The following is a 26186-nucleotide window of genomic DNA, read 5'->3' on the forward strand; positions in this document are numbered from 1 at the left end:
GTCGTATTTTTTGCCACAATTGAAGTAATTTGTCCCTGGTAATCTAATTCGCTTATCTAACAATTTTGTCCCGTAGATATTGAAGAACAACAGGTATATATTTTAAGCTCATTTCATACTTTTGAACGTTGCTTGTTATAACGTTCAGCGCGAAATTCCAAGTAATTAAATTTTTTATGGTTTTATTTCAAAATAGCTCGAATAGGTTCAGCTTTTTAATCTGCCATGCGAGGATGATCAATGTTTTTTCCAAACCATTTGCAATCATGTTCAAAGAATTTCTTGCAATAACAATAATCTGTTTTCATGACAAAGCGACTCTTTGTTAAATTTACAACGAAATGCACGTTGCGATGCAACGGTGCATTGACTCTTTGCATATTGCAACAGATAAAGTGAGTTTTCTCGGGCATTGTCATTTTGTCATAAAAAGATGACAGTGCAGTTTTTACCAAAAATTATCCTAATGTAAAAAATAAAACTTTCAAAGATCCTCTATCCAATGAAACATCATATATGTGTCCATCTTTTGTTGTACGACAGGAATAAGTATTTTAATTCTGTTCTTTGTTTTTGAATAGCTCCGTAATGTATTTTTACATGTCCGTGTTATAAAAAAAAACTGTCCCGATATATGAGACCATAACTATCATACCGTTCAAGGAAAAGAATATAACTTCGGTTTAAGGTATTTTGAAGTATGCGTTTAAGAATCGTATGAAACATAACAGTTAAATGCCAACAGTTACGGTTACAGTGACAAAATTTCAAACTTTTCAAATGGCAATATGATTTTTTTATTGGAATGTGTTCTTTACAGAAAAAAAATGAATAGCGTTAGAGCAGTACATGTAGCATGAAAATCATCAGCGCTAGACAGACTAAGAAGAAAGGGGAAACAACTGTGGTGTGCATACCAGAAACGTGAAGTTCAGCAGGTCTCTTTCGTCATAGTATGTGTTTTGATTTAGGCCCCATATGCCACATGCAAAGTGTCATCTTGGTTGAAGTAGGTCAAGTAGAAGATTTGAGAAACACAACAAAATATTTTGCTTTTTGTTGCTTCTTTGCTATTATTGTTTGTTTCCTTAGTCTGTCTACTGCAGGTAATTTTCGTGTTACAAATACGGTTCCAAAGCTATTTATTATTTTTTGCTGCAGGCAACATATTTCCATAAAAAAAGTTATTTCTAGTCTAAAATATCACAGCATAAGAATATTTTGAGATGATGCTCTGCTATAAAATAATCCGCATCTGTTTTTCTTTGCTGATTGTTCAAAGGCTGATACATCTCTTTTCAGAAGTGTTTGTTTATAAATCAGAAGAATAGAAGTGTTATTTAAATCAGAAGTATTCATTTCGTTCTTCAAAAATTGTTTATTCAAATATATGTAATAATTTTGGTTGTATTTTTAAATTTATTTCCTTATTTTCTACCATGTTGTGTCATTTTGTTGCATATAATATACACATATTCGCCGGCGTCCTGGCATAGGGGTAGCGCGTCTTCCCCGTGATCTGGGCGTCCCGAGTTCGAGTCCCGGTTTGGGCATGGTTGTTCTTCTGTTGTTCTATCTGTGAGATGTGTGAATGTGCTATCCTGTAAAAAGGGGTTGTGCAAGCGAATGTATGATGCGTGAGTGGCAAAGTCGTACTCTTGGCCCTAGTTGGCGCTGCTATAAAAAAATAAGAGACGTTCCCCTCAGGCTTAAATCGCTGTCTTCGTAACAGCGGGCTTGTCAGTGGCAAGTGCCATAAGAAAACAAACAAACAACAAATACACATATTCAATACATATATTTACAATACATAATACAATATTCAATATATATGCACATATTCATTACATAATACAATATTCAATGTATATACACATATTCAATACATAATACAGTACATATATTTTGTCACATGTTCATTTCCTCCATGGAACTCTACTTGAATTACGTGTCTGTTGAATTTTATTATATGTCAAATTACGGAATTTTGCATTTCTCTAATTTTTTTGTTATTATTATAAACTATTTTACTCTGTAATTCTCTACAAATAATTACTCATTTCTTTCTGGTGAACACCATTTTATTTTCGGACACATTTTTTGAGCCACTTCATGTAGACTATTACAGATTAGGACACCTCTCACAATTGGTGCCACGTCTAGGTCATAGAATCTTTCTTACTTACTCTGCGTTCAGATACAAAAAGGAATTAACAGAAACTTTGTACTCGACCGATACGCCATCTATCGGCGTGAAGCTGTAATGTACTCTATATAAAACTTTTGAATAGTTTAGCCAAAATACAATAAAATTCGTTGCACGGTTTTATATTACTGCTTTTTAGTTATGCTGATCGATGGTTTTAAGTACTATTTGGGGATTACAGTGATTTCCCCCTTTCTGCCTCTTCTCAAAATCTCGAAAGTTTTTTTTTTCAGAAGAGTCATTTAAAATACCATCAAAGAATTGTGCAGATTCTCATGTGTTAACAAAAAAAAATCTATTGTCACTGAAAACTAGTCTACTTATCTGTAATACCCTGATATGGGTCATTTTTGCAGATATTTCTTGAAAGGAAACGCCGTTTTTAGTTAATCCGTCACCTCCGGTCCTGCCCTCCATAGTTACAGTAATATGAAAATCTTAAATACGATGGTTATATGAACGTTGCTAACAAATTATTTATAATTTAAAGAAAAGAAAGAAGAAAATAAAGATATAGAAAGAGAGAAAGAATGTTGCAGGAACTAATATTGATTTCTTTCATTACTTTCCCTTTATATCTTTTTGTTAATTTTCTAAGACAATTATGTAGGAATACTATAGAAAAATCTTAACGTTGTCTGTGAAGACATGATTATTTCAATGGATTTGACACTGCCTAAATGTAAAAAGAAAAGATATCGATAAAATCATTTTTAAAGTATTCTTCGAATTCGTGTAAAATTCAAATCCTTATTCAAATAAAACATCCAGAGTGAAAATACTTCTCATATTTTGAATACGATATTTCTATTTCTCAGAAAGTCACTAAAGAACTAAAAGAAGCTGACTCAATTTCCAGACCTCAAAAGACTCTGTATCTTAAGGTTTCTGGAATCAGTCTTTAAGAGAGAAAGACGCATTTTTGAAATTCAATACTATCGTCTTATAGAAACATATCTCTTTGAAACTATCAAAGGAGATTTTATTTATCTTTTCAATCCAGGAGACGCCATATATTGGAGTAAGAAATAAAATACAAATCCAGACTATCTTACTTTATTTAGAGTTGCTACTTTGCATTGATGTTGAAACAGAACGAGCCTAGATGCAGCAAAAATGTATAATATTAAAAGAAATTACGATACCGAATTTTTATTCCCATCAAGCATTGATGACCAATTTCAATGTTTGATAAAAGGTAGGGAGTAGTACTCTTTACAAGTATAACTTATTTTTATTACGCCTTAACAATAAAAGTACACTTTTAACATTTCTCATATAGGAAATATACAAAAGAGAATTTATTGTAATCTTTAAATTTGAATCCGAGATTTCGATAAATCTCCACTTTTCAAATACCTATGAGTCCGAAAAGCACATTCTAATCTAGAAATAAAAACAAGATACCAGCCACTGATAATTCAAATTGCATCGAGACATGGAGATTTTCTGCATACTTCCTAAGATTTGGAAGAATACGGCAAAATAAATGCACCTGTGGAGGAATTGGAATTATTTAAAGAAATGTATAGAAACCTCGGGATTAAAATGAATCTGAAAGTTGAAAATGATGACTGAAGTACAGTACTGATGATACCAGATAATCTTGTGTTGTGACTTATGGCACTTTACAAGCCCGCTAACAGTTATCTGTCGGCAATTTAAGCTGAATGAGCGTTTCTTGTTTTTTCAGTAGCGCCAATTAGGGCCAAGAGTACGACTTTGGTACTTCAAGTGCCACATTTATTTTAGTAACCCCTTTTCACAGGGGGGCACATTCACACACCTCACAGACAGACCACAAAAGAAAAACAACCATGCCCGAACCGGGACTCAAACCCGGACGCCCAGGTCACGGGAAAGACGTTCTACCCCTATGTCAAGACGTCGGCGAGGTAATCTTAAAACACTGAAAGACATGTTATTAAAAATTGTCAGTTTTTTACAAACTATTTGAAAGTTTAAAAGTGTTTGGATTTCTTTTGTTGTGGAACGAGAATTCGGAGGAATATTAAGAAACTAGGGCAGATTTTCTTAAAGTGGTGAATTGCTCCACGTTTAACAGGATGATAGGTGTACAGGAAGATGAGGAGGAAGATCAGAGATTGGCCACTTTGTGGCTGGGGGCTAATCGCCTTGAAGAGGATGCCAGTTCGGCGAATCCGCCGGTGTTGTGGACAGGTTATGTTAAAAACAGCAATCGGCCACAACAAATTTTATCGATACAGCTTCGTTCAGTGGTGACGGGGTGGTCCGAACAAGAAAGAGTCCGGAAATCACATTTTTGGACAAAACACATTTTGCAGATGTGTATAAACGTAAAGAACATTAATGTAAGTGAACAACATTTCACTAAAATTTGATCAAAATTCTATTTTGAAAATTCTGTCGGTTCATCCATCTGTCCGTGTGTATGTGCACACACTAACTTAAAAATTCAAACTGCTAGATAATATCATATTAATTATGTACATTTATCATTAGAATTATAGATCTATATGGAATTAATAATTGAAATTTGAGCACTGAATAATTGAGCATTGAAATGTTGCTCATCTCTTGACCTATATATCTGAAAGCAACTCATTACAAAAACACGTAAATACAAAGCCACAGACAAATGAACTTTGGACATTCAGTTTTTTTCAACAATATATTATGTCTATATCAAATTTGGATATATTCAGTTAAAAATAAGAGCACCCAGCAAAATGTGTACATGGTTTCTTTTCTTGATCTACTAAGCACAAAGCGCGTCATAAGGAGTTAATGTACGAGAAAGCTGAGAGAAGAAAGTTCCCACTGATTCTTCAAGACAATTTTGCAATGAAATGCTTTCATATAAACCGTGGCGATACGTCAGCTTAGAAATTAACAGTGCTTCGAAAATATTTTTCAAGAAATATTGCAATTTTCAGAAAAAGATATTTTACTCGTATGTAATGCCTAAACTTCAAATACACATATGGAGCTTGCTGAATTTTAAGCATATTAAATAAACATACTGTGATATAAATTCTTTGTAGTTTCGTCAGTAGAAAAGTATGTGAATATTAATAAGCAACAGCTCAACGGATAAAAATGTCAGAACCTCCCTTTCCACGCACGCTACCATTTTCCAGTTAGAGCATTAATGCTTGTTTAAGAATGACATTCGACAAGAACATCGCCAAACATTTAATGCTTCTTACATGTAATAATTAATAATAATCTATCTCTCCTAAAAATTTCCTTCTGAATATCGTTTTAGAATGTTACCAGTTGTTGTGTTCTGACTTATAGCACTTTACAAGTCTGTGAAATTTTGTGACACCTGTGAAATTTTAAGACAAATCCAACTACGAGTTGATTACCTGTCGGTGAGTATTTTCAGAAATAAGAAAACGTGATAATTAAAAAACGCAGTGACTCAAATATACCAAATTTGATATGGAATTTTGTGACTGCAAGTGCAGTTTTGTGTCAAATGTTTGTTCCAATCAGTAGAGAAAAACGCATAAAAAACACAAATTAAATTTTTGGATTTAGTTAATGCATGCCATGGATTAATCGCCAAATAACTCGCCAAGGATGACACGATAGAGCCAGTAAAAATGCTAAATTCAAGCCAAAAGAATGATTTATAACTATTGTACATCAATGGCAAGTAAGGCGCTTTCTAGCGTAACATGTTCGTTAGAAAGCCTGCGAGAACGTTTTGAGGAGACAGCACTAACTGGATTCAGAAGAGTAACCTCTAACAAAGTATTCATTAAAGCAATTGCGTTTTTACCAAATCAGCAGGAATCGAATTCGAAAATTCGAAACTTATAAACATCCAATGAGAGAGATGGGGGAAAAAAATTTATTTATATATATATATATATATATATATATGCTCACGAACTTGGAACGAGGAAGAGAAAATTAGAAAATCAGCTTCTGAACTTCTCTGGTTGCAGCTCGAATGCCTCCAAGTTCAGTGGGAGAAAAAATTCACTCTTTTCCCTTGAAATAAGTTATATGTGCTATGGGCTTCAATGAATTGACCGGACCTGCATTTCCTTGCTTATTAGTTCTTAATTTTAATTTTTCAATATTTTCTTTAAACTTCCCTTGACAATCGAACTTTCACATTGATAAAACAAGTAAAGAAGACAGAAAATTTAGAATAGAAAAATAAAAAAATTCGAGGGAAAAAAAGAAAATTTAAAAAGAAATTCACGGGCTGCTACAACTCTGCAACCTTATTGGACTACTTTCTACCGCATATAAATAAACCAACTGGAGTGATCTCCTTGAAACTTCCCTTAATGTCTCTTAATAAAGGTGTTACTCTCCTCTCTCCTTCATTAAAATTTTAGACGTTGTACAAGACCCAGAGCACCACGGATACTCAATTCTTTAGTATCCTCGAAAATGGAATCCGGGCGAGGCGGAAAAGAAACAACACAAACAATATTCTCCCACCCCTTTTAGACAGACTGTTGAGAAAGACAGAGTCGCTCGACTGAATTTTCTTGTCTAGTATTAAGAAATTCATGTATGCATTTTGATGCTTTTTTTTCGATGTATTGAAATAAAAATTTGATGCAGATGATCAATTTTAGCAAAAAGTTCACATACTAGGTTTCATTTATCTAGGGAGTTATGTCTGAAATTATCGCTTTTGAATGAACTCGGATATACAAACCAAAAGACGGTCAACTCATTGATAGATTTAAATTAAAACTTGATTCATATCTATATTTTAGATGATAGAGTTATTTACTAAATTTTCTTCATCTTGTTTTTCGCATTTCATCAAAATCAACTTCATTTGTGCTGAGAAAGCCGAATAAGAAGACTTTTTGTGGTTGAATTCCTTCAAAAAATTTATAGAATTTGGGATCCGTTTGGCTCAAGTAGTCTTTCAGTTATCGTATAAAATGACAAACACATTGATATATATAATTCCAAAACTGTGTTCCTCAGGTAATATATGAGACATGGAGATTCATCGAAATATCAGATGACAGCATTATTTACTAGACTTGATCTACCTAGCTGTTTGCATTTCATCATATTCAAAGAATCTTTGAATTATCGTATTAAAAGACAGAAAGAGTAACATATATAATTCCAAACCTCTGTTTCTCAGGTAATAAAACATAAAGATTAATCAAAATTTCGAAGTTCAATCTTTTTAGCGATTGCAACACTTTCTCTTTGCATATTTCATATATCAGAAATTAAAAATAATATTTTCTGGAACATTTAATACAAATTCGAAACAAATTTTATGCAGTTTCTCAATTCAGGACAATTTTTTTTTTAATTTTTATGACTTATTAACATATATGTTAAAGTTTCCATTTCTTCAAAATTGGAAAATATGGGGAAGATGAGGATATCATTCTAAATTTCGATATTTCGACAATTCAGATTACACTTATTTCAGATTTTCCCATATTACATCATAGAAAAATTAATCCTTTCATTTTTCTATCTAAAATAGGCCTCATTGAAACATAAAGATAACTTATAAAAAAATCATATATATTAGCTAAAAATCATATATATCAAATTACAAATATCGTTTTTGAATATTTTATAACTAATTTTGATTCTGTCATTATTATTGCAAACATAAAAATAATCGAACATAAAAAATAGAACAGAAAGCATATCTCCATCTGTACTTTTGCAATTTAGAAAAGAAAAGAAAAAGAAAAAATCTTATTTTACTAAACGAATAAGAATAAACGCTATAAATCACTTCTGAATCTTGTCTTTTGTCAGAACGGTTATTATTCAAGCGTGAAAGTCAAATCTTGACACGAATTTGTTTAAACACTATCGAATCGATTTTTTTTACACGAACGGCTCTCATCCGCTCCGAAAGGTGGAGCTGCGATCTCAGTCAGCGCCAAAAACCGCGCTAAAAATTGTTCCATAATGGCGTCTTAAACTCTGGTGACGAGGTTGCACTTGTGATATGGCCGGGAGATTCCTGTGAGTAGGGAAGTCTGTTATTATTTTGGAAGCGAAACAACAGAAGATGGCTTGTCGGTCTTTGATTTGGGTGACATTTTGCACGTGTGTAGTGTTCTGCGCCGCTATTCCAACGCGAAGGCAATTTGTTTCAATTACCGAAACCACGTCTTCGGAACCCGCCGCAGTTGTAACCAATGAAGGAGCGGTTTGGGATGAAAATGATGATTTTGATTTAGACGGTAAGTTTTTTTTAAAAAAATAATAAGCCTGAGATTTCATTTAATTACGCAAAAGAGGCGCTTTCTCTTAAACTTATTTTATGTTTGAGCTAAATGTATAGAATTTTCGAATTTTTTATTATTTAAGTTACGATAGATTGTGGCAAACGATTGTTTTTCATTTCAAAAGTTTTCAAAATATAGTTTCTTGAAAATTGATTTATTGTTAAAACTTTTTAGAACAACAAATAGGGCTCATATATGTTTATAAATTATTTTTGTGGCTGTTTTTAATATTTTTTTACTGGAAATTATAGGATTTAAGTAAATATTTAATGAATACTAAATATTGTAAATATTCTTTTAAAAGTGGTTACGAGTTTTAGAAATAAAGTTTAGATTTTATTTTTAAAATTAAATACGCTTTTATTTCGGATTTTTTTATCGGTTAAATATTGAAATAGATAAGAAATATGTGAATACATCTGATGTTCCAATATTTTGTATGATAATTAATTTTGGATAATTGATACAAATGCTCAAACATTTTATTTTAGCATCTATAAATTAAGATATTGTAAATGAATCAATAAATATGTATAACTGAATTTTAAAACATAAGAAAATTAATATAAATAAATAGCTTTGAATTTTTTTTTATTGAAATTAAATTTTTTTTCTAAAATGTTTTTATTGAAATATTTTCCAAATTAAGAGGAAACTTATTAATTAGTTTTTTAATGTACGAATTATTCAAAATTGATTTAAAAAACAATAAAAATGTATGCGATTTAGATTTCTATCTTTGAGCGTATTTCGAAAATATTTTTCTTTCTTGTTTTTTTTAGGTAATTCACTGTATTAATTAAATACATATTATTTACGTTTACTATTTTAAAACTATTAAAATTTATATGCAAATTTTTTGCAATTCATTATTTAAATAATTAATTTGCAATTATGTAATTAATATAATTTAATTGTTAATTATTTATCTACCATTATGCAGTTATTTTTTAGAATTACACAAATAAATATATTTTAATCAGCTCAGGAAACAGATTTAAAAAAACAACAAGACAAAAATAGATGAAATTTAATTTTTCTTAAAATACTTCTCGTGTGGAATGCTGCTTTGATAAAGCATTATCATATAATATATTAATTAAATATTAGATAACGCATTCGTTATCTAATATTGACGCGTGTTATAACACAAACATTAAGAAAAGCTAATTTATATATAAAAATTATGGAAAGAAATATTTTTCAATTTCTCAGTACAAATCTAAATTATTTTTACCGATTTGGAATTGATACAAAATTTTAAAATAGAATTAAATCTTGTAATACTAGTTTAGATTGCATAAAATTAATCCCAAAAGGGTAACTTTCCTAAATTTCATCGGGTGGCTTTTAATATTTTTTTTTTTCCATTTTAAATTGTTTGCATTTGTTTATATTTTATAAGCAAAGAGGTAAAATTGTGAAAAAGAACGCGCAGATTCTCTCTTTTCCGAGTGCAGCACTTCGATACTGCGAATTTGCTAAGCAATTTCCAACATGGATGATAACTGGAAACCAACGAAATTGTTCTTCTTGTGTTCCAAGTACACTTGCCTATTTGGAAGCATTTTCTGTTTAATTAAATTGTATTGTGAAAATAGTTAAGAATGAATTCTAGAAAAATATAAAGTCTTGTTCCACCGATTTCGTCCAAAATTTAAAATTTTTAATCAGTTTTAGTGTTAAATTCATCCAGAACTGATTACGCATACGGTCTGTTGTGTTTTCGAATTGTTGCGATTTATCTGAACATAATAACACCAATGACTTATTTCCAACTAGGCAGCTGCTTAGGACAGCTGGTTTGATAGTTAGTCACAAGCAAATTGATCTAAAAACTTTATTTTTTAAATTGCTAAATAAATAAGCTTGTAAAAAAAAGAAAATTTTATGTATGATAAAATATTTGGATAATATTAACACATTATCAAGTATAATTTTTCAGGGACATATATGATTCATTTTATTCAATTAAATATTAGGATATTTCTATAATTGAACATCTGTTTCAATGATATTTTATGCAAACGCAGATCCAAACATTCTGGAGTCATAATATGTAAAAAAAAACAAAAAAAAACCAATCATATTCATAAAATTAATAACTAAAAAAAATATTCGACAGAAACAAATCATTTGCATGTAAAATAATGCGTTGAAATATGAAACTAAATTGATTATCTTATAAAAAGGGTCCTCATAGTATGCACTACCCAGGGCTGCAAAACACCTAAATACATCACTGAAGAGCATAGACAGATCCGTTCGCCCTTCCTCAAATTTCAAAGACTTATTATATTGCCCCGCCTATAGATTAGTCTACTGTGACATTATTTTTTTTCTTCTTTTTATTATCATGTGAGTACATGATGTTGTTTTGGTTAGGGGATTTTGAAGCTCGTAATCGCGTAGACAATGAATATTGAAGCTCGAAATCGCGTAGGCAGTGAATAAAGCAGAAATGGCAATTTTCATCATCATCTTTTAATCGCATATATTTTTTACCTGCTTTTACCAGTATTGCATTATTATTACGTATGCTTCTTTGAAAGCAGATGCATTTTTAAAAGGTTGACCTGCTTGTATCAGTTTTACTTTATTATTACGTATGCTTCTTTGGCAGCAGATGCGTTTTTAAAAGGTTTACGTAGAACTATGATATTATAGCTGTTATTTCATCTCAAAATCGGTCGAACTTCAAAACTTTGTTTGCCAGCCAGAAAAATTTAAAATGAAAGTTTTAAAAAAATTATCATTATATATATAGAGAGAGAGGGAGAGAGATATAGATAGATAGAGACCGATAGAGAAGTCTCGTGATTGTTTCAAACCGGTTTTAACTGGTTAATGACGTAAATTAATTAAAACAAGTAATGACTTAAAAAATAGTAATGTTCTCACATGATAACTTGAAATTTGGAATCGTAGGTTTAATTTTAATTTTTTTAAATTTATTTTTCTTTTACTAAAATTGTTGCTCTGCGACAAATTTTGTTTCAATCATTCGAGAAAAAGGTTCCCGAAATGCATACTGAATTATCTCCCTCTCCCCCCCCCTATTTATAAGCACAAAACGCTGATGTGTGGGACTTTATAAATCAAGCCATTCGTGGCATTCAGATCTTATCCAAGGACCACGTTTTTTCTTCTTCTGATGTTTTTTTTTTGGGGGGGGGGTAACATATTTCCTAACATATAACATATTTCCTATATTTCTTGCATATTTCCTAACATATTTGTTAGGAAATATGCAAGAAAGTTTCAGGGAAACCACACCCGCTCGTTTTCTACTATGCTAATAAGCTAAGCTGGGCTTAATCCACTAATGAAAATTCTATTAATAAGGCGTATTTTTTGTACCCAAAAATATGCATGCAATGGTAATTGATTTACTGAAAAAAAGTCAGTCGATATCTACTTAATTTCGAAATTATCTAATACAACAAAATCAACTCTCGGTAGCTTATGTAGCATTTCAGTAATTGATTATTAAAATGTTAATTTATTTTTGAAAATAAAATGTGCTGAAAAATATCTTTACCTATATTATAGGTGACTTATGAAATACTTGTTCAACACTGATGAAGAAATCTACTAAATTAGAAACAGCAAAATTATATATATATATATATCTTTTTACTAAAGAAACTTCTCGAGATTTTGTCTGTGTTAAAGGCATTGAGCATCTCACTTCCTATTTTCTCTAATCCATTTAGATTATCTTTAGAGATGGTTGATCTTAGAATTCAGGAAAAACTACTCTCGCCCAAGAGACAAATCAGATTTTTAAATTCTCAGTTACATTGAGTAATGTATGTCTGAAATAATTAACAGTTAAGAAACGTAAAGACATTTTGTAACAGTTGCTTTGTGATAACATCTGTGCTTTAAATAAAAATATCGTTCACAGCTCAGTTTTATCTCTTCAATAGTAATTTTGTCAGTCAAGAATTAAACTACTCTCCCTCAGACAATTTTGACCATTTGTTGGAAGTTATAAAAATCGATATAAATTTGTACTTATCACAATACTCATGTATGCGATTAACAAAAAAAATTATTTTGATTTGAAACCACATAGAATTTATTTTGAAAGACTTCTTTCCTGCTTCAATGGGTTTGAGTTTGACCTTGAAATAAATTCTTTATTTTCCTTGTTTTTATGCGAGATAGAGTTCTAGATTGACCTCCAATCGCTCAGTGAATTCTTTTGCATCAGTTATGACACTAGTCATGCCAACAAAATTTCCGAAAGAAAGTCTTTGCCTTTTCTATCAGATCTGAAGATAAAGTAGATATTTTCCCTTTTAAATTCTTTTCTCACAAGAATGTCTTGAAATAATGTAATTCATTGCAATCAAGTTGCTCAAGAGCTGGAAATCTTTCAACCTCTTTACATATGAAAGGGAAGAGACATAAGAAAATCCTGAAAAATTTATATCATACACATAAATATGGCTCCGAAAGGTAATAAGCTTTTTAGCATGTGGCTTGCTCCTTGATAAAAGTAAAATTCAATGTCTCTATATAAATTGTATACGTGCAGAATTGGGATTGAGAAAAAAAATTCAGAAATCGATATACTATTTTCTTTTATAAAAAAATTATAAAGAAAACTAAGAAAATATATATTACCTTACTTATTATGCTTTTCGCTACGCAAATCTGGTCCTCTATATTTTGACTTGAATCAATCCGTATTTGCACATTACATGAATTTTCTGTAAAGAAAAACACAGAGCATATGAGTACTATATTTCGTTCAAATTGTGATTGTACACTAAGATAAAGATTTGATGGATTCTAACTTATTGCATATTAAGCATAAACATTCCAGTTTATTTTCGTTATCATAGTGATTATGATAATCACAATATTTTCACTAGAACTATTTATATTGAAAGTACCTTACTACTGGAATTAAATTCCCTGTTCACTAATAATATTTAATTACACAAATTCATTAGATCTGAAGTGCAATCATTTGCATTACGAAGAATCTATAATATTGCTTCCCTGCCTTGCAAGTGTCATGATAAGGAAGAAAGTTTTACATATAGTTTTAACGAATGCTGATTAAGTGCTGGGTCAAGGACTTTCGAACTTGGCGACTTTAATGGCAGAAATGAAGTATAATGAATTGTTTGAAAATCTTTGCGATAATTCTATTATGACTCGAGTAACGGCATTTCTCTAGAAAATTCAATGTTTTGTCATGGGAGCTGTAAAAGCGAAGGTGCATACACAAATCAGTCAGTCGAGTAAAGTCTGTCTATGGAAATTTGGTCTGCTAATTTCTCTGAGCACTTTGTGCTGTTGCGCTTGTTTAATAACAAATTGTGTTTGCTTATTTTTTATTTTGATTTTTATGATGCTTCTTCTGGGTTATATGGCTAATGGTCCGCGATTTCGAGTAAAATAAAGCTCTTTTTTTATTATTATTATTATTTTTTTTTTTTACTGAGCTTTTTGTACATTTCACCAACATTAAAAAGATAAATTATCTTTAACCCTAAATTCCTCGTTAATTCGAGCTAAGAGGATATTTCTATTTGAGAATCATAACGGCAAAAGTCCGAAATTCATCATTTAGAGAAAATAACATAGCAAACGTTTCTTTTTCTGTGTTATTTATTTATGTCTTTAAAAAAATTCAGGCTATCAATTAGTTCTCTCAGGCAATCAATTTAGATTTCCTTTCGTTTCTTTTGCACTAGTTAAAAATATCAATTTATGTCATTTAGTAATTTGAATTCGAAAATTGATTTTGCCATTATGATTCTCAAAAGATGATATGACATTCATGAAATTTATCAACGGATGCATATAAGTAAATAAATATTAGATAATTCATTTCCTGACTTCTCTAGTAAATGTATCAACAATTGCAGTTGCAAAATATGTGCCTTTCAGATTCCCTGATTTCCCATTTATTTCAGAGAAATTTAATAAAAAAATATCTGTAGAATGATTTTCGTTCGTCGATTTATATATTACTATTTGTAACTATTCGATCCCTGTATAGATTCGTCTATAAAAATATTTTATTTCATTTATGAGTGTACCATATTTTCTCAAATCATGAAAGTTTCCCGCGCTATTTACCAGAAACTTCTCCGAAAACTATTTATTTGAATAAGAAAATTTAACATCAAGTCTTGGAGAATAATTTTGATATCGAGATATTCGATTCGTCTGACTGTAACCAGAATTCCAGACTGCTTTCTAACTTTTATATCACATAGCACTTACGTTCAATTGAAGCAGCGCAATAATAAAACAATGGACCCTCGCCTACTCAGAAAATACCTTGCAGGAAGACTCCAGTCTCCCCTCTACAACCTGTTGCCCTGGTTACTTATTCCCTCTTCGATTTCGGCCCCCTTACCTTTCCCGTATAACAATACTTTCTGGATGAATGTCCACGTGCATCTCTCGCCCACCGTCACTTTCCACTGCTTCGCGTGCCGTCTTCTTCGATCAATATTTCCATTGCCCGCACTCTTTTGTCATTTATTTCAATAATAGGGCAGAAAGATAGCGCGAGACGCCTTTTCTGCTGGCTCACTGGTGCGCCACTGCTCTACAGTGGTGTAATCGCTGATTGCCTGTTAGAGCTAGTTGCCGTGTTATCGACCTCTAAATGGTACCTGGCGAATGTTTTATTGATGTGCTCTATGCTAATAGGGAGAGGCTTGGGTGTGGGATGAGGTGGTTTTAACGAGGGTGCCTATTAAGGACATGTTTTGAGGATTGGACTATTGAAGTATTTTTGTACCAATTACCAGCTAGAATAAACAGCACTGGCCATAATACTGAATATGAAATGTATTCAATCAATTGCCTTAATCAAGATTCATTAGTTATGTATGGCCAATTCGTCCTTGTAAACTTCATTCATATTAAACGTATTCAAATGAAGCACACCTGCAGGGTGTACTTTCAGTATCTGACTTGTATGTGAGGGAACAAAAATATGAAAAGTAATCTTTTGATTGAAGTGAAATCTTTTTTTGTTTTTGCTTAATGTTTGTTTAATTGGCATATTTATATAATATATGCTATATAAAACTTTCATTAAATATAATGGTATATTAATATCTTAATTAAGTTTTTAAATAGGATATTAAAAGATATTAAGTAAGATATAAAAGTATTCAGAAGATATTTCGTTTTTAATTAACGACGAAATCTCTTCTAAATACTTTTTTTGGGAAGGGGGTGAATAAAATAAGAAGTAATACTGCTCTTTTTTTAGTTGTCATTTCTGTTTATTATATTACAGAGTAACAGCATATCGTACATTTGTTAATCGTACCTCTTCAAATTTTGATAGTATTCATTTCATCAAGTATCAAACATAATTTTGCAATTTTATCGTGAAACAACGCAATAAAATCGTGGCACATTAAAAATTAAAATAGCATCTTTCATAACTAAAACAATAGTCATGGTGTTTCATAAGGTATTTAGTTTTATTTATTTATTTCAGTATACGAAGTGTACATAAAACAAATATTGCATTTTCAAAAAAAAAAAAAAAAAAAAAAAAAAAATCTGCCACGAAATTTTGATGAATGTCTATTTTTTCTAAAATATTTCGGCAATATTTTGTTGAATATTTACAGATCATACATAAATCAAGAATTATATTCCAAAAACATCCATTACGAAATTTTAATGATTGTTTTTTAGAAAACCTTTACTGCGAAAAAAATTAACTTTACTATTTTAAATGTGTTGCTGTCCGTATACATGTTTAAAAAAATCATAAACAGGCTAGAAATAGATAGCTCAAAGTAGTAGCTCTAGAATAGATAATTCTGGACTAAGTAATTCTAAATCTATTCTAGTATACGTTTCCAGCCTGTAGTATTTGCACTCCTGAGTGTTGGTGGTTAACCAGTGCATAAAAAAAATATAGATAAAAAGACAGAACACATTCAAGGGATACTGGAAAATCAAAAGTCTATTCGAATACGAGAAATTTTAAAAATTCAAAGCAGCTGCTTCATGTATCTAAATTTAGATTTTTAGTTTTTGCCACTTAGTTTAGTGTCTGTATCATTTTGGACCAAATTCGTCGACGGAAACAATTTTTTTTTTTCTAAATGCACCCTCATTCTGTAAAAAATATTTTAAAATGCTGCATATCCTTAAAAATTCTATTAATAGTCTACTTCTCATTTAGTTCTACTTCTCAAGTCATACAAATATATTATTGCTCTTAGGTACTTACGCGTTGCCACTCGAATCTAGAGAAAAATTACTATATTCCGAAGTGACACGAAAGTTGGGATGTACAGATAGCACTTAATTTGTATTCCCATAATACGAAGTCTAACATTGCTTACAACTATATATTATAGACATAGTACAATAATTATATCTAAAGTAAAATATAAAGTATAAATGTTATTTATACTTCACCTTTATATATCATTCAATTTCAATAAATGCATTCATTGTCGAAAAGAAAATAAATACCATTCATTCTATCATTTCGAATTAAGCAAGATAGCTATTTCAAATTTCAAACGATATTTCTAAAATTATTTCTTCTGCGGCAGTAACGCGCTGAGTACCAACTAACAAAGAATATAATTTTCATATAAAATATAATAAAAGTGTTAAATAGAATGGATTTATTTTTAAGTTTCTGAATTCATAAAATCTAACACACTTGTCCGACGACTTAGTAATTCAATTTTTTTCCTTACATTAAAATGTCTTCTTCGTAAATAAATATTATTTAATTCTTTAGCTTGCAATTCAAATTTCTTAGAAGCTATTGCCTGAAAAAATGTACAAATCTTTTGAATTCAGAATTTCTATTAAGCGTGCAATTGTCATTTTTTGGTGAATTTAGGTATAAATTATGAACGAATATAGTTACTTCATTAATCTATTTGGTAATGTAAAGATTGATAGTTCTTTCATTAGCGACTTGTTCGGTTTTTTTTTTTTTTTTTTTTTTTTGAAACTGGTATTTGAAATTAAAAGCAAATTTTCTTTTTTTATTTCCGTTATTTGTTTTTATTTCTGAATTTTGTATGTGTATATTCTAAAATCGATATTATTCGAAGCGGAAGGGGAAAAAACAGGTACTTCAAATTCGCAAAAGCAAAGATATATTACTATCAATAATATTAATCGATGCATAATGTTATGAATAATAAGTATCTATCATCCATTCTAAATGAATTTAATTCTAAATTTATATTTATTGATTCTAAACCTGCGTGTGTATGCCCGAAACGCCCTTATTGAAACCCTTCATTTTGACAGGTAAAATAAATTGAGGTTTTTAGAATATCATCTTTTTTTTTAACATAAAAGCTATTAATAAATAAAATTTATTGCAGTTATATATTACAGAACAATTATAACCGCATAAATTATATGCGGCAGAATAACACAAATGACAATAGACTTTGGGAATGGGATGAATATCGTGTAATTTATACATATGGGGATACCATATTTATAAATATAGTGTAATTTATACATGTATATAATGGAATGCATATCGTGTGTACATATAATTTGTAAAATTCGTGTGAACCAACTAACACAACTTATGAAGACAGATATCTCTTATTTATCTCTAGACGATGCACTTTTCCCGCGCTAATGATAAGAACTCTAAATTTTTATAATTATCAGATCTATGAAGATTTTAATGTTTTTTAGAACAAAAAATTGCTATTATAATGAACACGTCAATTTGACGATTAACTCAAAGAATAAGTATACTGCATACAAATTCTCGAAGTTTGAGATTCTTGAAATAAACAAATTCAGATAAATATACTTTGTGATGTATTCTTAATAATCGGTTTACATTTCTAATACAAACTATTCATATTTTCTATTTCTAATACAAACTATTCTTGTTTTCTATTTCTAATACAAACTATTCTTGTTTTCTATTTCTAATACAAACTATTCATGTTTTCTATTTCTAATACAAATTATTCATATTTTCTATTTCTAATACAAACTATTCATATTTTCTATTTCTAATACAAACTATTCTTTTTTTCTATTTCTAATACAAACTATTCTTGTTTTCTATTTCTAATGCAAACTATTCATATTTTCTATTTCTAATACAAACTATTCATATTTTCTATTTCTAATACAAACTATTCTTTTTTTCTATTTCTAATACAAACTATTCTTGTTTTCTATTTCTAATGCAAACTATTCATATTTTCTATTTCTAATACAAACTATTCATATTTTCTATTTCTAATACAAATTATTCATATTTTCTATTTCTAATACAAACTATTCATATTTTCTATTTTTAATGCAAACTATTCATATTTTCTATTTCTAATACAAACTATTCATATTTTCTATTTCTAATACAAACTATACTTTTTTTCTATTTCTAATACAAACTATTCTTGTTTTCTATTTCTAATGCAAACTATTCATATTTTCTATTTCTAATACAAACTATTCATATTTTCTATTTCTAATACAAACTATACTTTTTTTCTATTTCTAATACAAACTATTCTTGTTTTCTATTTCTAATGCAAACTATTCATATTTTCTATTTCTAATACAAACTATTCATATTTTCTATTTCTAATACAAACTATTCTTTTTTTCTATTTCTAATACAAACTATTCTTGTTTTCTATTTCTAATGCAAACTATTCATATTTTCTATTTCTAATACAAACTATTCTTGTTTTCTATTTCTAATGCAAACTATTCATATTTTCTATTTCTAATACAAACTATTCATATTTTCTATTTGTAATACAAACTATACTTTTTTTCTATTTCTAATACAAACTATTCTTGTTTTCTATTTCTAATGCAAACTATTCATATTTTCTATTTCTAATACAAACTATTCATATTTTCTATTTCTAATACAAACTATACTTTTTTTCTATTTCTAATACAAACTATTCTTGTTTTCTATTTCTAATGCAAACTATTCATATTTTCTATTTCTAATACAAACTATTCATATTTTCTATTTCTAATACAAACTATACTTTTTTTCTATTTCTAATACAAACTATTCTTGTTTTCTATTTCTAATGCAAACTATTCATATTTTCTATTTCTAATACAAACTATCATATTTTCTATTTCTAATACAAACTATACTTTTTTTCTATTTCTAATACAAACTATTCTTGTTTTCTATTTCTAATGCAAACTATTCATATTTTCTATTTCTAATACAAACTATTCATATTTTCTATTTCTAATACAAACTATTCTTTTTTTCTATTTCTAATACAAACTATTCTTGTTTTCTATTTCTAATGCAAACTATTCATATTTTCTATTTCTAATACAAACTATTCATATTTTCTATTTCTAATACAAACTATACTTTTTTTCTATTTCTAATACAAACTATTCTTGTTTTCTATTTCTAATGCAAACTATTCATATTTTCTATTTCTAATACAAACTATTCATATTTTCTATTTCTAATACAAACTATACTTTTTTTCTATTTCTAATACAAACTATTCTTGTTTTCTATTTCTAATGCAAACTATTCATATTTTCTATTTCTAATACAAACTATTCATATTTTCTATTTCTAATACAAACTATTCTTTTTTTCTATTTCTAATACAAACTATTCTTGTTTTCTATTTCTAATGCAAACTATTCATATTTTCTATTTCTAATACAAACTATTCTTGTTTTCTATTTCTAATGCAAACTATTCATATTTTCTATTTCTAATACAAACTATTCATATTTTCTATTTCTAATACAAACTATACTTTTTTTCTATTTCTAATACAAACTATTCTTGTTTTCTATTTCTAATGCAAACTATTCATATTTTCTATTTCTAATACAAACTATTCATATTTTCTATTTCTAATACAAACTATTCTTTTTTTCTATTTCTAATACAAACTATTCTTGTTTTCTATTTCTAATGCAAACTATTCATATTTTCTATTTCTAATACAAACTATTCTTTTTTTCTATTTCTAATACAAACTATTCTTGTTTTCTAACATATTTCATTCCAAAATTATGGAACACGTTATATTGATGGATTCCGTAAATCTTTTGTTCATACATTAGCCACAATGTATATAGTTTTGTTAATGCATTTTTAAATTTTTTTAAAAAATTTATTTATTTATTTTGCTTGGGCATTACCATTTTGCTATGTAAAAATATTAAATGCATTTATTTGTTTCATGTTCTATTGGCCATAAATTTTTAAAAAATACTTAAAAGAAATGTAGAAATAAAAGACAAAAGAATTAGACAACAAAACAACGTCATTAAATAGATAAGTATTTGAAACATCAGGATGGCGTAGAAATTTATTCTTTTGGATAATAATTTTTGAAAAGCATCCATTTTACAAACTCAGAAAAATGATGATAAATTCTCAGTTGAAATGATAAATCTTGATAAAGAATTATTTAAAATCCTAGCCAATAGTTATAACTTTGGAAGAAAGCATGTGAATTTCGTTTGGATAAGCAATAACTGCAATTCTTCTACCTTTGGTCAAACGAGCAATATCCATGTCGTAGCCATTTTACTATCATATGAAGTATGCTCTATCGGTATATTCTCTTCTTTCACTGATGCCGCAGAAGAGAGACGTTACGACTAAATCCATGATACATTCTAATGCAATGAAGCTTAAAAACTATTTAAAAACTTTGTATTGCAACATTTAAAACATACAAGCAGCCTTCGAACGCACATTAAGAATATAGTTTATCTGAATATCTAGCCTAAAATGGTTTACCGCATGAATGCTGCCCTTATGCCCAAAGAATGTCGTACTAAAACTAAGATTTATGCTTTCTTCTATATTGTGCTCTTATTTTCGCTTCGTATTGGTGTTTACACTAAATTTATAGCCTTCGCAAGCGTTTCTATTTTTCCGAATAACCCTGTACCTTAAGGTGTACGTACACACTTAAAACTTCCGAAATCATTCAAAATATAGAATATTTTTTATTGCTTAAAAATGTTCTCTGATCCTTTAGCTTTCAAACGATACCAAGATGTTGTCAATATTCGAAATATTTCTCGAGTTATAATTATTTTTCTTGAGGTGCTTTCATTAAAAACTCTAGTTACGGTTTTTTTTAAACTCATTTTATGAAGAATGATATTTTTCCACACTTTTCAAACAATCATAACTCAACAAAAACTTAACCAAATACATTTATTTATATATCAAAATAATCTGTATGAAACAGTGGATGTTTGGTGCCTTAATCAAATTTATATTTATAGAAATATATTTTAAATAGCTATTTAAAAGTTAAAATGACAGAAATAATCTCGCTTTTTCTATTCATCATTGATGAAAAAAATTGTTAAAAAAAATCCATATATTTTTATAACTTGATTGATGCAGACAACATGAAGATTAATATTAGACATCATTTCCAACTAGAATTGTGTGTCTGTACAAATTAGAGTTTAAGATATAATGTTTCAAAAAATAGGCTAATTAGCTCCTTAAATATTATTTAATTAATTAATAATTAGTGTAATATGGTTTTTTCGCACTGAAATGAGTTTAAATATATATTAATGACCTACTGTGAAAAAACTGGATTTTTAAAATAAAAATTTTAAAAAATCTTCTAATGTGTACGTACACTTTAAAATTAATTTATCAATAACAACGGTATCTCTGGGTTACAAAACGCAACCTTTTTATATCATAATCCGGAAATGTAATAGAAATTGTAAAAATGGCAACTTCCGATTTTTTATTGCTGTAATATATTATTGATAAATGTACTTACTTTCTATATGTACTTACTAAAGAAAGTATGGCAGTCGTCAAAAAATTCGACCTCGTGATTTTGACCAATTTCTACATTTAGGACATCTCCGAATTTGAAATGTACATTTTTGGAATTATGTTTATCTGTTTGTCTGCAAACGCGATGACTCAAAATTGCTTAAAGTGGATAAAATTTAGTATATGATTTTTACCCAAATTCAAAGATTTCTATCAAGTTTTAAACATAACCAATCTCAAGCTTGTCCACCACCCCCCAAGCGTAAAAGAACACGATAACTACAAAACACAAAGAGCTAAATAACAGTATGAAAAAATGGTACTAAATTTTGGCGTCAAATGAGTTGAATTGTATCTCAATTTTATGCCAAATCCGTCTAGAAATTAAACGTTTGTCGATCGATACATTTTTATGCAACTAATCAATATAATTCCTAAATTAAGGGGCTTAGTTAAATGAAATTTGGTGTGTGATTTGCCATAAAGCTGTGATTCTGCTCAAATTTAGTTTTAATTGATTAATCAAAAAGACTTTCAAAATGCATTATCGGTTATCTTCGCTATTCTACGAAGCACAGAATGTTCATGTGTGGGACTCTGAAATTAGAAATATCGTTCTTGGCCTTATATAATGTCTATCCTTTTCTATTCAGATGAAGAAAGGCTAAAACTTTATTAGAGTATATAAGAAAAAATTCAGGGTGACCACCATCCCCATTAGATGAAGAAAGGCTAAAACTTTATTAGGGTATATAAGAAAAGTTTCAGGGTGACCACCATCCCCATTAGATGAAGAAAGGCTAAAACTTTATTAGAGTATATAAGAAAAGTTTCAGGGTGACCACCATCCCAATTAGATGAAGAAAGGCTAAAACTTTATTAGGGTATATAAGAAAAGTTTCAGGGTGACCACCATCCCCATTAGATGAAGAAAGGCTAAAACTTTATTAGGGTATATAAGAAAAGTTTCAGGGTGACCACCATCCCCATTAGATGAAGAAAGGCTAAAACTTTATTAGAGTATATAAGAAAAGTTTCAGAGTGACCACCATCCCCATTAGATGAAGAAAGGCTAAAACTTTATTAGGGTATATAAGAAAAGTTTCAGGGTGACCACCATCCCCATTAGATGAAGAAAGGCTAAAACTTTATTAGGGTATATAAGAAAAGTTTCAGGGTGACCACCATCCCAATTAGATGAAGAAAGGCTAAAACTTTATTAGGGTATATAAGAAATGTTTCAGGGTGACCACCATCCCCATTAGATGAAGAAAGGCTAAAACTTTATTAGAGTATATAAGAAAAGTTTCAGGGTGACCACCATCCCCATTAGATGAAGAAAGGCTAAAACTTTATTAGGGTATATAAGAAAAGTTTCAGGGTGACCACCATCCCCATTAGATGAAGAAAGGCTAAAACTTTATTAGGGTATATAAGAAAAGTTTCAGGGTGACCACCATCCCCATTAGATGAAGAAAGGCTAAAACTTTATTAGAGTATATAAGAAAAGTTTCAGGGTGACCACCATCCCCATTAGATGAAGAAAGGCTAAAACTTTATTAGGGTATATAAGAAAAGTTTCAGGGTGACCACCATCCCCATTAGATGAAGAAAGGCTAAAACTTTATTAGGGTATATAAGAAAAGTTTCAGGGTGACCACCATCCCCATTAGATGAAGAAAGGCTAAAACTTTATTAGGGTATATAAGAAAAGTTTCAGGGTGACCACCATCCCCATTAGATGAAGAAAGGCTAAAACTTTATTAGGGTATATAAGAAAAGTTTCAGGGTGACCACCATCCCCATTAGATGAAGAAAGGCTAAAACTTTATTAGGGTATATAAGAAAAGTTTCAGGGTGACCACCATCCCAATTAGATGAAGAAAGGCTAAAACTTTATTAGGGTATATAAGAAAAGTTTCAGGGTGACCACCATCCCCATTAGATGAAGAAAGGCTAAAACTTTATTAGAGTATATAAGAAAAGTTTCAGGGTGACCACCATCCCCATTAGATGAAGAAAGGCTAAAACTTTATTAGGGTATATAAGAAAAGTTTCAGGATGACCACCATCCCCATTAGATGAAGAAAGGCTAAAACTTTATTAGGGTATATAAGAAAAGTTTCAGGGTGACCACCATCCCCATTAGATGAAGAAAGGGTAAAACTTTATTAGAGTATATAAGAAGAGTTTCAGGGTGACCACCATCCCCATTAGTTTATTTACAATGAACCATTTAAATATTGTACGAAACAGTATTTTATTGAGAACTGGGACAAAGCAAGACTAAAATGAAAACTGAACGTTCCGGGATTTCTGGTCATCTTACCTCTACACGGCGTATTCTGTATTGAAAGGAAATTTTATAGTTGTTGTATGCGACCATCTCGTGAGAAACCTCACGTAAGCATAAAAATAGCACTTCATTAATTACACTCTCGGTGGCATTCGTGCATAATTTATTTTATTGTTAACGAACCGTAAATACAATTACGAGCTGGAACAGCTTAAATAATGGATGAGGTGACAGATAGATGCGCTTCATTTGCTTCCGTCTGTGGCAAAAATGACCAACCAGCCTTCAGCATCGGAAATGTTCGTTTTCGATTATGCGAATACCGTAACAGAGGGGAAAATAATAAGTATGACATTCAAAATTTATCTTCCAACTCCTTCCTTCATTCGTTGTCAAGGTCACGGAACGCGCCCTCCCGCAACTACACGAAAAAAAAAGTGCCAACAGCAAAACAAGCTTCCATTAATTTTTTGTTTGTTTCATCAACCGCCTCGCTCCAGTAAGCTCTGAAAGAGAGAGTCAAGAGAACCTTCTCAAACTTGGCTGCATTCCCAAATATAGGTTACTGTTATTGTTGGCGGATTTTTTTTTATTTATTTATTCTTCCATTGACTTTACTCAGTATAATTTACTCCAAAAAAATCGCCAACAAATAAACAAATACTTCTGAAAACTCCATTGACCGTTTTTCGCTTGAAAACTTCTTAAAATATCTTTCTTTAAACCTATTATCAAGTGGTCAAGATAGATTCGATTTCCAAAAAATTTGACATCTCTATTAACTTACTACAAAATGGCTTTTATAAATCGTTCTTTTTTTTTTTTTTCGAGCACTTTATTTATACTCGCAAAAGGCTTAAAGTAAGAACAGAAAATTGAAGAGTTCTTATGTCAGTTCTTTTTCTTTCTTTTATTTCTTGTTCTAAATCTATTTCGCAGAACAGCCAGGTTTGAGTACATCCTTCTAATCTTAATTTGTTCTTTTTTTTTTTTTTTCGAACTAGTCGTTTGGTGTTTACGTAATATTTGTTTTCGTTCTGAGTGGTTAGAAGAGTCGTTGCCAGAGCTACATCCAGTCAAATTACAGGGTCCTTGCTTCCACTGTTCTTATGCGAAGATCGATTAATTGAAAAATCGATGCACTGTTCCCTTTCGAAAATTGAAAGACGGCGTTATCTCTTCTGTGTTCACCGACGTTATTAATCGCGAAGAGATCATAAAATTTCTTGTTTGGGGCAAAAATCAGGTTATAATCACTGTAAATCATGTGTTGTCACAGGATTCTCGTTTATGGAACCTAAGAAATAGTTGTGGCTCATGTATTTTTATTTTTGTTGCCTACATATGATTGAAACTTTCTTAAATATCTTATCACATCTTACTGATTTTACATAGGTGTATTTTATAGCCTATAGATTTTTTTTCTTTTCAAATGCCACAAATAATCCCGAAAAGGTTCAAAATAAAAATTGCGAATTAAATAAAACTGCATTTAATGAACTCTTAACTGCAGAAACAAGACAATTTATTGAAACAGAACAAGAATTTTAAAAATTCCATTTTGAACCTTTAATTAACTTGCCTTATTTCATGATTATAATGATAATAATTTGTAATTGATTTTTAATTCATTTCCCGATATGCTAGAGTTTT

General features: G+C 29.8%; 1 protein-coding gene across 1 annotated transcript in view; it reads left to right on the forward strand.

Annotated features, from left to right (window-relative positions):
- Positions 1-8113: 8113 nt before the first annotated feature.
- LOC129967102 (protein PFC0760c-like) overlaps positions 8114-26186 on the forward strand; it is a 66673-nt gene continuing 48600 nt past the window's right edge. The window contains exon 1 of the mRNA XM_056081773.1: positions 8114-8400. Coding sequence (XP_055937748.1) covers positions 8226-8400 — 175 coding nt within the window. The 5' untranslated portion in view covers positions 8114-8225. The remainder of the gene's footprint in view (positions 8401-26186) is intronic.

This window comes from Argiope bruennichi, chromosome 4 (genome assembly GCF_947563725.1).
Source record: "Argiope bruennichi chromosome 4, qqArgBrue1.1, whole genome shotgun sequence".
NCBI lineage: Eukaryota > Metazoa > Arthropoda > Arachnida > Araneae > Araneidae > Argiope > Argiope bruennichi.